This window comes from Cololabis saira, chromosome 14 (genome assembly GCF_033807715.1).
Source record: "Cololabis saira isolate AMF1-May2022 chromosome 14, fColSai1.1, whole genome shotgun sequence".
NCBI lineage: Eukaryota > Metazoa > Chordata > Actinopteri > Beloniformes > Belonidae > Cololabis > Cololabis saira.
The window spans coordinates 36,006,742-36,023,048 of record NC_084600.1 but is presented as its reverse complement, the minus strand read 5'-3'; the positions used below and the strand labels follow the sequence as shown (position 1 = coordinate 36,023,048).

The window sequence follows — 16,307 nt, the reverse complement described above, 5'->3', positions numbered from 1 at the left end:
GTCAAAGTAAGACTTTTTTTTTTCAACATTTTAATCTTAAAACGGTCCCGTCAGAACATTAACCTTTTTATTTCAGAATAATACATTTATTTCTAACAGATTTTTCACATAAAAACACTGAACATCTGAAGGCAGTGCCCTCACTGGAAAGTGCAGCAGTTAAGAGATTATCCTGCGTTTGAGCGGGAAGTGAACGCATCACGTGAGTCGACACTGACGAGCTTCAAGCTGCAAGTAAAACGCTTCACGTGATACAAAACTAGCGCTCAACTCAGGACGTGTGCTTACGTTTGACACCAAACCAAAAAAGTTATATTAAAAGTTAATTATCTTTTATACAATCACATTATTTCACACTTCTGGGAGATGATCAACATTTCCATCAGACCATTACAAAAATGGAAAAATTAAGTGCTTTTTACACCACAAAAACAAAAAAAACAATTATGTTGAATATATTTCACAGTCCATCACCACGAGTTTGAAGCACCAACATTCAGCAGTTAAAACAATCCCAGGTCTGCTCTCGAGCGTAAACCTCTCCGGCTGCATATTCACGGATACTTTGTGCCGTTTTGGTCCCCAACGAAAATGAACACTTCCTGCCGTCAAACTGCACCCGAGTCAGTTCAGGAACGATGGACTTTCCACACAAACTAAGCGCCGCTGCCTCACTTCAAGTTCTACGTGGACATGGCCAGCATGGCCGTTGTTTTGGTCTGGATTCAAAGTTTTACACCTACAATCTAATAGAGTGATGTGCTTTAACTCTTGAATGTTCATTTCAGATGCATCTGGAGATTTGTGGGGGAGGACGGTGAGGTTGCAGGGTGCAGTCACAGGAGCTCTGAATCCGTGAGACTCATCTTTGATAAAGATTTTACCTCTAATTTTGAGTAAAATTTAGAAACTTAAAAATCAACCAAATGCAAACTGGTGGAAATGCAAAGAAAATTCAAGTCGTGCCTGTATAAAAGCTATGCTGCGTTAGCATTAATCACCAAATCCTCTTCTGCAATAATCGTTGCACTAATCATGAGGCTAAAAGTCATCTAGTGACTGAACACCAGAGCTTAACTAAATGACTTGAATGTTTTAAAGTGCAATGACATTTTTTAGCACAAAAAGGGATGTTTGACCAGGGATTTGGGGGCAGACTTGAGGGTTTGAAGCGGTTCAGAACGGAATAAAACAATCAACAGCGTTAGTTAAGGCCCCCCGTGTCTCTGGATCAGACGTCCTCACTGGCTCTTCTTGGGAGCGTCGGGGATGCTGTCGTTCAGAGGCGTGAGGCTGGTGAGCAGGACGTGGCGCTCGTACTGCTTGGTCTGCCTGAATTTGTTGTCGGTGCCGTGGAGCCGGTCCAGCACACCGAAGACCCCGAAGCACTGGTTGAACCTGGAACCAGGAGGGGAACGGTTGAACGTAACTGACGTAAATGAGGTCAGTCAGAACAATATACGTTCATTCAGTCGTTAAGAGAAAACCAAACTTCACAGAACAGAGACAAATGGATGTTTGGTGAGAAGACAACAGAGGTGTCAAAAGTATTCACATTCATTACTCGGGTAGAAGTATAGATACTAGAGTTTAAAAATACTCCTGTAGAAGTTGAAGTATCAACTCAAGTAAAAGTATAAAGGTACTGGTTTCAAAACTACTTAAGTAGTATAAATAAGTATAAAAGTAAAAGTAATGTAAGGGGGAAAAAAGCCATTAAGAACAAAAGCCATTGAAAATGAATGCATCTTAGTATAATGCAAATATATTAAAGAACCATATATGTGTACTATTGAGCATTAACATGTGTTTCAGAGAGCAGGAGATATGATGACTAGTTGCCTATAAGTATTGTAATGGTGCAAAAAGTCAAACTTCAGAGGCATGTTATCATTTATCCTAACCTTTATTGGAATGTACATCCAAGTTTAGTTGCAGGAATCTGAGGGAACGGATGTAAGAACAAAACTGGACAAGAACATCTGAAACAACCACAACCAAATTCACTCTATCCGGATGGAGCAATTTAACTGGATAGTTTTTGTTTAAAGGCCGAAATGAAATAGAGTAACGAGGCTGTTTTTAAAATGTAAGGAGTAAAAAGTACAGATAATTGCGTTTGCAAGTTTTTTAATCAAGTAAAAGTATAAAAGTACTGGTTTCAAAACTACTTAAAGTATAAAAGTAAAAGTAATGTAAGGCGAAAAAAGCCATTAAGGACAAAAGCCATTGAAAATGAATGCTTCATTTTAAAGGCCGAAATTGAATAGAGTAACGAGGCCTGTTTTTAAAATGTAAGGAGTAAAAAGTACAGATAATTGCGTGAAAATGTAAGGAGTAAAAAGTACAGATAATTGCGTGAAAATGCAAGGAGTAAAAGTAAAAAGTCGTCTGAAAAATAATTACTCCAGTGAAGTATAGATAACCAAAATTTCTACTTAAGTAAGGTAAAGAAGTATTTGTACTTTGTTACTTGACACCTCTGGAAGACAACACGAGTGGCACTTCAGTTCAGCAGAGGTGTGGGTGTAAGTCTAAGGATGTCCAACCCAGGTTGGAGAAATGTCCTCTCTTGCTCACCTGAGGTGGTGGAAGTCGTGAAACTCCGGGGACGGCAGGAACGGGAGGTGGTAGCCGCAGTGGGAGATGGTGGTGCTGAGGAGAGCAATGCATAACCACAGGGAGGTGGTGGACAGGTGGGAGCCCATGATCACCGGCCCGATTATCACCGGAAAAGTGTTGGAGATCTAGCAGAGAGATGGCAAATAAATGCAGAATCCCAAATATAAACAGCAAATTATATTTAAAAAAAAAAAAAAAAAACTTGAAGATATCTGAGTGAAAGTGGAAAATGTCCCATTTGATGAGCATTTCAGGGATTAAATGAGAGACGGCAGCATTTTATTATTATGTTATCTGCATGTTAAAAATTACGGAAGAGTATTAGGGCCATGCAGGAGAAAAAAATATTTGTGAGGGGAAGATGTTTTTTTATTGTGCACTTCGGAAAAAAAAGTCTAAATGTCGAGAATAATGTTGAAATACAATTTCGAGAAAAAAGTCGAAATGTCGAGATTAATGTTGAAATACAATTTCAAGAATAAAGTCGAAATTTCGCCTTTTTTCTCAACATTTCAACTTTATTCATGGAATTTTGACTTTTTTCTCGACATTTCAACTTTATTCATGGAATTTTGACTTTTTTCTCGACATTTCGACTTTTTTCTCAAAGTACATAATAAAAAAAAATCTTCCTCTAAAATATTTTTATTTTTCTCCTGCCTGGCCCTAATACTCTTCCGTAAAAAATACTACAAAAATGTGAGAGATCAGTTTTTGGCACAGTGACGGTACCAATATTGAAAATGAGGCCTCAGATCAGAATCACCAAGACTCAGATACTTCTGATCAAACATTTACAACTATGATACGCCAAACTGCGATGACGAGCAGGAGGAGATCAATCACCATGTGCTCCAGCGGGTGAGCGTAGATGGAGACGACTCCGATGGGCGCCGTCCACTCGTGGTGCTGCTTGTGGAAATGCTTGTAGAGGCTGGGATGGTGGAACAACCTGACAGAAGCAAACGCATATACAGGCATGAAATAAATGCCATCTAAAGCCAGAGTCAACAAAGGTGTCCCTGACCTTTTAAACATATTGTTTTTAGAAGTACTGTGCATGACCATGACACTAGAGGGTCCAGCAAAGGTCAGCTGGAGCTGCCTCACCCAAGAACAAATGCCTTATCACCATCTTTTATCTATAGAGCAATAACCCTGTGGAATAATCTGCCTCACTATCTCTGTTGTATAGAAAGTAAACAAGTATTTAAAAAGAAACTTAAATCTTATTTTAGATTATAATGTTGACTTGGCTGTATGTCGAATGGTTCCGTTTTGTGTTTAGTGCAAATGAATTTCAGGTTCATAAAAATTATTAAATGTTTGTCTTAAGTGTTCTAATATCAGATATTTTATAATTGTATTTGTCAATGTATGATATATTGTGGATGATGTGATTGACTGTTTTATATTTTTGTTGTTGTTCTTCTTTGTGGACCCCAGGAAGACTAGTTGGTTACTACGGTACCAGCTAATGGGGATTCTTAATAAACTAAACTAAACCTTATGAACCAAAGCTAGATTTAAAAGAAAAATAAGAAAAGTGTATTTGTAAATATAAAAAGGGAAGCGGCCTGCCTGTGGGAATAGTAGAAGAGAATCTCCTCCACCATGGAGAAGACGGCCAGCTCCATCAGAGCCCAGTGGAAGGTGGGCAGCTCGGGCCCGCAGGGGTTCCCTCTCCACGTCATCACGTGGTGAACGGCCACCACCATCGGCCCTGCCACACACAGGTGGTTGAAGATGACGCACTTCAACGCGTGACGCAGCTTGTCGGGATCCACCTGCGGGAAGAGAACGTTACATGTGAGAAATAATACTCTAGCTGCTGCTGTTCATCTCCCAATGTCACATCATGGTACTTTTTAGTCACCTTGCTAATGAAAGAACCCTTAACCACTCCATTAATGATGGAAAACACTTTGACTTTACAGGACTGTCTCACAAAATTAGAATATTGTGATTTTCTGTAATGCAATTACAAAAACAAAAATGTCATACATTCTGGATTCATTACAAATCAACTGAAATATTGCAAGCCTTTTATTATTTTAATATTGCTGATCATGGATTACAGCTTAAGAAAACTCAAATATCCTATCTCAAAAAAGTATTCTGGGAATCTTAATCTTAAACTGTAAGCCATAATCAGCAATATTAAAAAAATAAAAGGCTTGCAATATTTCAGTTGATTTGTAATGAATCCAGAATGTATGACTTTTTTTTTTTTTTTTTTTAAATTGCATTACAGAAAATAAAAGAACTTTATCACAATATTCTAATTTTCTGAGACAGTCCTGTAATTTTTTAATTCACATTTGAAGCTCTATCAGGCTGTTTTAAATAAAAATGTATAAAAAATGGGCGGGGCTTGTGGAGCGCGTGATCTTTGTACCTGAACTTCACAAACTAGGCATTCATGGAGTCTTCTGATGAGCTAGCGTTCAAAAGTCAGACTTTACCTCAGTAGAGTACTCGGTACGGTACTTTGGATCAAAGATCAAAGAGTCTGCTAAAAAAGTAGTAGTACTAGAACTAGATAGTATGAAAAAAAGTGTCACAGTTTTACATATGAACGCTTTTTTCCAACATAGTTTCTTAAAAAAAGAGCAGCCCAAGCCTGTCAAAATGATCAGATGGATATTTACTTTCCTACCGGAAGTGAGATCATCTCAACAAGCAGTCGCACTTTGTACACTATTCCTATTTTAAGGTATTGCTAATCATTTTTATATAATTCCTGCGGGAGTGTGAGCAGGGTTTTTAAATGTTTCCGGTACCCGCCCCCCCCCCCGTTCACATCCATTTCCACCAGTTACAGAACAAGTCAGATAAATACTCTTACTTCAGAAACCACACCTGTCGTCCAGCCGCGTTCCCATTTGCACGTGCAAATGTGCTCTTTTCTGATACTTCAATATGTATTCTCATTCTGTCTTTCATTCATTCATTCATTCTATTCTTTTCATCTTTGTGTCTTTTTAAATCTGAGTTGTCTTTGTGTGTGAAACTTGCGAGACAAATGCAAGTCCCTTATCTTTGTGGTGGAGTGCAACGAAGTGCTCAAGAGCAAATAAACAACAATACATTTGAAGTGTGAGGAGCGAACATGCAGAAGGAGAGGAAATAGTGCTGGGAACAGAAGAGAGTACTAATATCGCCTACATTTCAAATAATGTATAACCGTCACCTCTCAATAAACACAGAACCTTTGCTGAAAGTAACTTTAAGACTGGATCACATGGTCATGTAAATGTTATCCATCCAATTAGTTCTGGATGACCAACTCAGCACAGACGACTTTAGTTTTATTATTTTGTTTCTTTAATGAAGGAAGTTCACACGTCAACAAGTGTGAACTCTACAGAAGACTTTTGTGATCTCTTGAATAAATGAATACATTTAAACTATTATTTATCTTAAATAATAGTTCTTCCAACTATAACTAGAAATGTAACCGCTGCACGAGCAGCATCAACCAGAGGTGTCAAGTAACAAAGTACAAATACTTTGTTACCTTACTTAAGTAGAAATTTTGGTTATCTATACTTCACTGGAGTAATTATTTTTCAGACGACTTTTTAATTTTACTCCTTACATTTTCACGCAATTATCTGTACTTTTTACTCCTTACATTTTAAAAACAGCCTCGTTATTCTATGTCATTCCGGCCTTTAAAAAAAAAGCTATCCAGTTAAATTGCTCCATCCGGATAGAGTGAATTTGGTTGTGGTTGTTTCAGATGTTCTTGTCCAGTTTTGTTCTTACATCCGTTCCCTCAGATTCCTGCAACTAAACTTGGATGTACATTCCAATAAAGGTTAGGATAAATGATAACAAGCCTCTGAAGTTTGACTTTTTGCACCATTAAAATACTTATAAGCAACTAGTCATCATATCTTCTGCTCTCTGAAACACATGTTAATGCTCAATAGTACACATATATGGTTCTTTAATATATTTGCATTATACTAAGATACATTCATTTTCAATGGCTTTTTTCCCCCCTTACATTACTTTTACTTTTATACTTTAAGTAGTTTTGAAACCAGTACTTTTATACTTTTACTTGACTAAAAAACTTGAGTTGATACTTCAACTTCTACAGGAGTATTTTTAAACTCTAGTATCTATACTTGTACCTGAGTAATGAATGTGAATACTTTTGACATCTCTGGCATCAACACAATGGATGAAGTGGAGCAAAGGGGCTTCATCCCCCCCATTGTGCTGAGGATGGCGTGCTGCCGTCCAGGGACTCTTAGACTCCAGCACATCCTGGCCACCTTTATGACAACTAGGCTAAAGGTCCAGACGACTACTTTCGGTCGTTGACTTTCAGCAGGAAACACTGACAACAGGTCTTTGTGAGATCTTATGACTTAGACATCCTATCTCACGCGATAAAAGTCATAAACTATGCAGTTCATGCAAAACGGGGCCAAGCAATCTGTGAGCACACAGTCATTTAAAAGATGTAAAGATTAGTTGAGTGACATCTGAACACACCAGTGGGTACAAAACAGCTTGAAATCCATTAAAAATAATGATAAAATCCATAAATAAGCGTCCTGTGTGTGCAGTTTTATAATATTTGATGCATAATCAGTAATGTTATCCCTTTTTTTTCTAAATATCTAACCAGCCGTGGTTATCGGCGATATCAGCTTATCTATGCGGTGTGTGACAACATCTGTTGGACTTTGTTCACACGGACACGGACACATCAGAACAAACATGTCCAGTCCACACGGGTAAACATCAATTAGCTGTTCCAGCTTTAGAAAATGTCACTTCTAATCGGTGGCTAAGCAAATTACAAAAAAAAAGACAAAATACGTGACGATGGAAGAGAGAGAAATTAAAGTCTACCGGGTTATTCTTGTCCGTCTGGATACGGTAGCGAGTGATGAAGGAGGGTTTGCCGGTGTAGTCCACAATCATCAGAAGAGCGTTGGATCCCCAGAACGCCAGCGTGGGGGCCACCATCGTCCCTGTCCAGACAAACACCCGAGGGACATCAGCTCAACATGACAACTCATCTGAATTGATTATTAAAACATATTCAAAGATTCCACAAGAAACTAAAAAACACAAAATGAGAAGCATTTAGGCCAAATCAAATCAAAGTCTTTTAAAAGTCACCAGGGATGAGTGATGGCACTGGCGTGTCGTCATTATTGGCTTATCAACATAAAATATCTTGTGGCAACTGTAAAGATGTCTCTGGGGTGCAGTTCTGTTTGAAAATGTTGCAAATGTTGATCCATTTGTAGTCTTTTACATATGTAGAAAAAGTTGTATTATTTTATTAGAAGTTTGTTCATTCAAGTTAGTTTTTCAATTTCTCCATCTGCCATTGAGACTTTGCGGTAAAAGTATTCACAACAAATGAATTACGTGTTCATGCATACAACCAAAATAAGCCGAGATGTCCTTCCTCAGTCATGTCCTGCATATTTTTAATGAGGTGTGTATCGGCTGTTTAGTAGTTTACTGTGTTTGACTCGAACATTATGTCCAACAGACGATATCTAGATGAGGAAGACGGGAAATGTGACACCACCTGGATCTAAATGTTCCCAATGCTTCACAACCCTGGCATTTCTTTTATGGTGGGTAACAAACACAGAAACGTATTGTGAATACATGTAAAGCACAAAAATAAAAAGTCTATAAGTATGTCAATGGGTGAAATCGTGCGTTTAATCTAATTTCAAAATATATCAGTCGTGCCACTGTTAAACCTCCCTCCGGCAATCATGAGCCAGATTAAAAAATAAAAAAATGAAATTAAGAAAATCCGTAAAAAAAAACAGAAAAAATCATTTATCTGCATTTGTTTGAAAACAACAGAAAAACAGGTCACTAGAAACTGGACCTCATACTGGCCTGACTACGGCCTCCTCTGAAGAGAAAGTGTTTTGTTTTTAAATCAGAAGTAAAAGCAGGAATATGTCATTCGTTACCTAAGCAGAACAAAGCAGTATAGTGACCGTCGAAGGACAGGTACAACTTTGTCCACAAGTTCTGCCAGAAGTCTCCTGAAGCTCCCCAGAACTTCTGAAGGTGCCTGGAGAAAAACAACAGTCATCTTTTCCTTACTTTGTAAACATGTAGTGTTCTTTTATTTCTACAATATTTCCTGAAAAACAACAAGAACAAAAGCTGCAAGTTTGTCGCAAAACAAACTCCATTACATTTACTTGAGTAAGTTTTGGGAAATTTTGTACTTTTAGGAGTAGTTTTGAATCACTATACTTTTTACTTTTACTTGAGTAGATTTGTGAAGAAGAAACTGTTTCTCTTACTCCGCTACATTAGGCTACGTTGAGCTGTTACTTTTCTTTTATCCCTTTTATCCGCGTACGCGTCAATCTCATGACATCACTGGGTGATTCTTTGGGAAAAATGTTTGTTTTTGCATGTTTTGTCACATTTACACAGACTCAAACACACACAGAGTTTATACGAGTTCATGGGCTTGTTCTAGTTCTGCCTGGTTAAAAAAGAAAAGTACAAAGGCTTGAAATTTTGTGCTACTTGTGCCTAAATTTATTTTTTTAATCTGTTATTATTTTATTTATATATATTTATTAAAGTACTTGAATTTACTTTATTATTTTAATTTAAGCTATTTTTTTTTAATTCATTTTAATTTATTTTATTGATTTAATTTCCCTGAAGATGATTATTTGTACTTTTGTCTGTTTGAATGGTCGTGTTAAAAAAATAAATCAGATGTTACTCAACAAGTACTCAGTACTTGTTTTTTCACCAAGTACTTTTTTACTTTTACTCAAGTAATTATTTGGATGACTACTTTTTACTTCTACTTGAGTCATATTATTCTGAAGTAACAGTACTTTTACATGAGTACAAGTTTTGGCTACTCTACCCAGCTCTGCCCACAACAGCAAAACATCAACAACCAAGCGATCCCCCTGACCAGATCCTCACACAGCTGTGTTACGTCTGGCCTCGTGGCAGATTGTCCTTTCACATTTAGTCGTGTTTAGAAGCAACTGTGATGTTGCCTGCTGTTTCCGAGCCTCAACATGTCATCTTTATGTGGAAGTCATAAGTAACTATACTTGGACAAGAGGGCAGAGCTGCAGAGGGAGAACGACCACAGTGATCATAAGGAGGGAATGAAGTCAGAGATACTGAATGTTTTTGAGTCGGCCCTTTTGGGGATAAAGTTTTCTAGAGACAAGTTCCTACGGGTCATCAGTGGTATCACCAGTACTGGAGTTGAGGGGGGATGAGGGGGGATGGCATCCCCCCTGAAATAAAAACGGTCAAAATCATCCCCCCTGTAAAACTGCCATCCTCCTTTCCATCCCTTTTGTCATTTCATCAATGAATGTGGTTTTACTGCTATTTCAACATTTAGAGTCATCACCAGAAAAATAACACCAGAAAAATAACTTATTTGACAATTTTCACCTGTTTCAAGTAATTTTTCACTTGAAATAAGCAGAAAAATCTGCCAGTGGGACAAGATTTTCTTGTAATTCTCATTACAAGCAAAAAAATCTTGTTCCACTGGCAGATTTTTCTACTTATTTCAAGTGAAAATCAGGTGAAAACTGTTGTTTTTTCCAGTGATGAATCTTGTTTTAAGTGTAATAAGATTTTTTTACTAAACATTTCAACTAGAAATAGGACAAACATTCTTATTTTGAGTTTTTGCAGTGATCCATTTTACTTATCCTGTGAAGGACAGAATCATATTGATAAGTCCAGAAAACTGTTTTTTATTGTTGTGTTTTGATGTATTTGATGTAAGCCCAGTGGATATTTAAAGCTTACAGAAGGCTGCATTTAACTGCTGCTATGTCATTCCTGCAGTATTTCTGCAGGTGTTTTGGTCACTGCTATTATTTGTAATATATTATATTATTTGTAATCAGCACAAATTATCTGTCCCCATATGATAAAATCCACCATCCCCCCTGATTTTTTTTACAACTCGAGTACTGGGTATCACACCTCTCAACCCATGTTTACAACTGCTGGCTACATCCATCTTATGGTTATCTTCTGTTGCTTCTAGTCCCTTTAGATCTAAACTTGTTATCTTAAGTACAGTCTTATTACATCATATTATTACCCAACATTACATCATATTATATCTCTTTCAGGCCTATTACATCTTGTACTGTTCCATCTGTTCGTCTAGTCCAGACATGTCCCGCTACATCATGTCATAAGTCTGGTCCTGTTGCGTCTTGCCCAGTTCTATTATTGCATTATGTGAAGCACAGCCACTTGTGGCGCTTTTGCTGGCAGGTTATCATGCAAACCAGTCTCCTGCACCATTCCTCCTCCACTCTCGTCTATCCGGTCCTCATCCCTCCCGTTCATTTCCGTATACTTTGGTTAAATTCCACGCCCCATGTTTCTGCCGCCTTCGCCTCTGTGTTGACGATAACGCCGCTCCGTATGAACATTCAGATGGGACCGTACCATGTGAGGGAGTTTCCGAACGCCGCCAAGAATATGATTCCAGATCCAATGATGAAGGCAGCGTTCTTCACGGAGTCCCACAGTCCTCCAGAGCCCACCTGGGGAGAGAAAACGCAACAAGTGTGTGTCAACTGTGCGTACAGTGCAATCTAATGGACGCTGTTTAAAAAACAAACGCTTCCTGGTGTAAAATGGGCTAAGAACAACAGCGAGGAGGTAACTGAAACCACTGAGAAAGTCTCTCCAACTGCGGCATGTTTTCACAGGCGTTTAGCATGTGATGCAACCTTGAGGTATCATAGTGGAGAAAGCCAGTACGTACTGTACAATATAATCTGATAAAAATAATCAGTTATTATCCTTGACGAGAGATAAAGAGTCATATTTTTACAGTTTACTTCCTAAACACATACATGACGAGGTCAGACAACATAAATCAAGTGTAATATCAGTCTAAATGCTTCTCTTTCTTTTTAAAAAAAAAATACAACTGTTGAATTTAAGCTTAACCTCCTGTCACAGGTGATCCAGATAAAATGATTTAATCCATCTTTATACTAAAAGTAATAAGCAGCCATGTGTTCAACAGTGCATTTAGTGGAAGGAAAGAATGAGCCGGCCGCAGAGAAAACGGGATCAGCTCACTCAGCAGGAATTAAGTCCAGGGATTGATGTCACATCCAGCAGACTTTCTAAAATGCCAGCTTTTACCCCCTATGCCTTCGGTCCAGCCATGGAAACCGTGGGAAAAATGCTGCGGAGATCTCTGGACTTAGCTGTGTGATTTATGACGCTTTCTAATAATGGTCACACTTTAATTTACAATGCAAAAGGCGCTGATGCATAATCAAGTTCTCTTTACAGGAATTGTTCGTCCAGAAAGTCCAGAACAATTCCCAATTGAACATGTGAATGTGTGTACAATAAGTGCCCGTGTTTTTACATGAACTGTGACCTCGTCTTTGCGGGTTAAAGCCCTCCATCGTTGCTCATGACTTTGTTTACAGTTCATCATGTAGCATTGTCCCTGGGCTTAGTGCGGGCTTCATAAATGTGGACGGGTTTAAAAAAAGCAAAAATGCAACCGGTCAGGTTGAGCACGCTGCAAGCAGGTCACAGCGGAGTCACAGTTGAAAGACGAAGCAGTCAGGTGGAAGTTTATATAACACGTGTTATAAACATACTTCATATACGTAACAAAGTGCAAGAACAGATTAAAACACTGATAAATGTGCAGAGGGATCAGACATTACAGGACTGTCTCAGAAAATTAGAATATTGTGATTTTCTGTAATGCAATTACAAAAACAAAAATTCAAGAAACTCAAATATCCTATCTCAAAAAATTAGAATATTCTGGGAATCTTAAACTGTAAGCCATAATCGGCAATATTAAAATAATAAAAGGCTTGCAATATTTCAGTTGATTTGTAATGAATCCAGAATGTATGACATTTTTTTTCTTTTTAAATTGCATTACAGAAAATAAAAGAACTTTATCACAATATTCTAATTTTCTGAGACAGTCCTGTACAAATCAAGATCTGTGCTTTTAAAAGACCTGATCTCCGAAATGCATTCAGACTGTTGGAAAGTTGAGTTATTAAGCTCGTCTTTAAAATGATGAGTATGCAGGACTGAAATGTAACGTGAATCAAACTCGAGTGTTGAGAAGCACGCAGTCAAAAACAACACCAAAACATCTTCCCTCCTCAGTGACGTCAGTCTCTGAGAGCAACACCGTTCCACATTCACAGAGCAATGTGCCGAATGACTAATAGCAACTTTAAGGGAGGTTTGCAATGTCTTAAAACAGTAGGAGGTGGATTTGCACAAAGGAAGCTGTCTGTCACTTGCACAGTTTGCACCTCCCTTGAAATCAACAGCTTTGTGCTGTCCACTCTCAAGGGACAGTGGATGTGGATTTATGTTAAATCAGGTGCAGACAAAGTTTTGGGAAGACTGTATAGTTCTACTCTGATCTGGGTCTGTGCCGTCTTGGAGCTGTGGAAGTCTGAAGTGCTCTCTGAACGACACAATTTCAGACTTGGACATCCCAAACAAAGAGACAGGGTTGTGTTATGACTGAGCTTTTGCATTAATAGTCACTTCAGACTTCTTATTAATGCTCTCATTCGCAGAAAATTATTTTTTAACCTTTTACCCATGTAATCAAAAAACTATAAAGTACTATAATTGCAGTGCAACAAATCACACACAAAGAAAAAAAAACCCATCTCAGATGAAGAATTTTATCCACATTATTTAAGACTCTATTGTGCAACTGTAAAATTAACAATAGTCCCCTTATGATAGCGCAATACAACAGTATGCTCTCCAAGTGCAATGCAATCTCTAACACACTTTCCTACATGTCAACATATCTACTGTTAAAAAGGTCAATGAACACAGATTTGGAGATAGAAGTGTTGTCGTCTTACATGTTGGCTGCCACTTGCCTCCGCCTCCGCCCCCTTCCTCTCTGTAAATACAAACACCAAAAAAACAACTCTTTATCTTGACTTTCCATGTTGAATTAGGACAGTTTCATAAGCACTGTCAATATCTGTTGGGTTAGCACATAAGCACACACACACGCACGCCTCCTTTAATAAAAAGGAAACATTTGTACCATCTCAAACCACCCGATAACAGAGGATTTAAATATATTTCTTAAAGATCTTTAAAGCTTAAAAATTGAGGTCAAGTTCAAGATAATGACAATAACAGATTTTTCAAATGTCTCAACATGGTCGGATGTGCTTAAAGAAAATGGTCAAAATGTGAATTGATAATAATAGAAAAAATATGTTAGCAACTGCTTTTTATTTTTCCAGTGTACAACAATCACTTGTGCAGTGAAAAATGTATAGCTGAAGGAGTTTACATAATCATATCATAATCCATTTTTACAGTCAGTGGGCACTTTTCAGTCATATTCTTGGGATTTGAACTCTCTAAGTACTGTCTTTTTATATGCAGCTAATAAAAGGTAAAAACTGCAATCAATGATTATATTAAGTATTTATGAATCTCAGGAAAATGTGTGTATGTAATCACAAGGGCGTGTAAAATGTCAACCCTCAGTAAAAGAAAATTGGCACATGTTCCAGAGCGCATTATGCGACTTTGCAGGTCTTACAATGTAAAACAGCCAATTACAGCTAACAAAGTTCTGGATATACAATGCCTGCAATTTTGTTTTACATTTAAATACAAGACTGTCTCAGAAAATTAGAATATTGTGATTTTCTGTAATGCAATTACAAAACAAAAATGTCATACATTCTGGATTCATTACAAATCAACTGAAATATTGCAAGCCTTTTATTATTTTAATATTGCTGATCATGGCTTACAGCTTAAGAAAACTCAAATATCCTATCTAAAAAAAATTGAATATTCTGGGAATCTTAATCTTAAACTGCAAGCCATATATTAAAAGAATAAAAGGCTTGCAATAGTTCAGTTGATTTGTAATGAATCCAGAATGTATGACATTTTTGTTTTTTTTAAAATTGCATTACAGAAAATAAAGAACTTTATCACAATATTCAAATTTTCTGAGACAGTTCTGTATCCTTAAAATGAAAAAAAATATCCTCATGGAAGTGGCTGGAATTAAGTTTCACACAGCTTGACAACTAGGATACAAGCGAATTAGTAATTTCAATAATGTCAAGCATCTTTAAAACAAAGGCAATAACTGGAAACTGGTTTACAGGTTCATTGTTTTAGAAAAAAAAACATTTTTAAAGGTTTTAGTGCCTAATACAAATTATTTCTCAACTCATCGACGATACCAGAACTTAATATTGTATGAACTGATTTAAAAACAGAAACTAGTATACAAGTTAGAAGGAATTAAGTGATATTTCATTTTATTTTATTTTGTTAAGCGTTAGTAATTGTGCACAGAAAGCGTGTTTGGGAACTCACCGCTCTTCGTCTCCACCGACATGTTTCCGTCTCTTGTTGTTACTGCTGCCGCACGAGTCCAAGCTGGGCTTTATTTACATCCGAGCGACGCTTCTGATTGGCTGCTCCTGGTCAGCTGACCCAGGCCGCCACCGGAACAGCTGCCGCCTGTTTTCCTTCTCCAGGTGAAGGTTGAAACTCAGCACGTCTGAAAAGTGTGTGGAAAGAATGAAAGAAATAACTTAAATTAAGTTAAAAAAAAAAAATGCCAACGCTAGCGTGAATGAGCCAACTTGAATTTACCTAAAGACCTACCTGCCTAGCCTCAGAACTGGTCTGGAGGAATGAAAATAAGTATGAAATTGTAGCCCTATAATGCTGCTTTTCTTTGATCTGTGGATCTAAAAGAGCACAAAAACATTACCCAATCAATGCATTTCTTTAAAAAAAATTGTGCCTTTTCCAATGTTTTTGACCAAAGTCCATCTATTTACTACCTGTCTAACCTGTCCAAGATCAGAAAATCAGGGGTGCGGCTGAAATCTGTCTTTAACTCAAGTAATAAAATAGTCAGCAAACCCATCAGTAAGGGAAAACTTGTGTACTCTTAGTTTGGACTTGGGGCCTTTAGGACACCTGCTTCTGTAGATTTAATATTTTAGAGAAGACTGATTTTCACAAATGTAAAAGTAGCCAAGAAGTCAACCAAAAAGAAAAAAAAATGAAAATGAGGCTGTTAGAAAGCTTTTTTAAAAATTAATTCATCATCTATACCCGCTAATTCCTATTCAGGGTCAAGGGTGTGTACTGAAGTGTATATCTTCTGTTGAAAGGCTGGGCTATCTACCCTGGACAGTCCATCACAGGGCCACATAGAAACAACCAATCAGGCACACTCACATTCAGTCCTATGGGCAATTTAGATTTACTTATTAACCAGACGTACACGAGCCAGAATACCTGGAGAAAACCCACACAAGGATGGGGAAAACATGCAAACTCCACATTACATTCATAATTAAATAAGGGTGAATAGAGCATATGTCATTACAAACAAATATTTCCACTATGTATGCCATACTAATTGAATTTGTATTTTTACTTCACTTTGTGCTATAATTAAAACTTAAAATCATTATCTCATCATCCAAGATGTGGTTATAGTTATAATAACCTGTGCAAAATGTGTAAACACATGCATGCACCATTACAAATAAGTTAACAAGATTTCCTGATGAATATTCTGCATGAATTTAGCCAATTGACATTTATTTATCAGTTTTGCAAATACA

The 16,307-nt window shown here is 37.4% G+C and overlaps 1 protein-coding gene across 1 annotated transcript; it reads right to left on the bottom strand.

Moving 5' to 3' along the window:
* Positions 1-47: 47 nt before the first annotated feature.
* Positions 48-15,130, bottom strand: faxdc2 (fatty acid hydroxylase domain containing 2). Its single transcript, XM_061740564.1, has 9 exons — positions 15,037-15,130; positions 13,539-13,579; positions 11,098-11,195; positions 8,595-8,698; positions 7,498-7,619; positions 4,204-4,409; positions 3,469-3,574; positions 2,581-2,747; positions 48-1,398 (listed from the first exon to the last, which is right to left on the bottom strand). The coding sequence occupies exons 1-9, from the start codon at positions 15,056-15,058 to the stop codon at positions 1,242-1,244; spliced, it is 1,023 nt and encodes a 340-aa protein (XP_061596548.1). The 5' UTR covers positions 15,059-15,130; the 3' UTR covers positions 48-1,241.
* Positions 15,131-16,307: the final 1,177 nt, after the last annotated feature.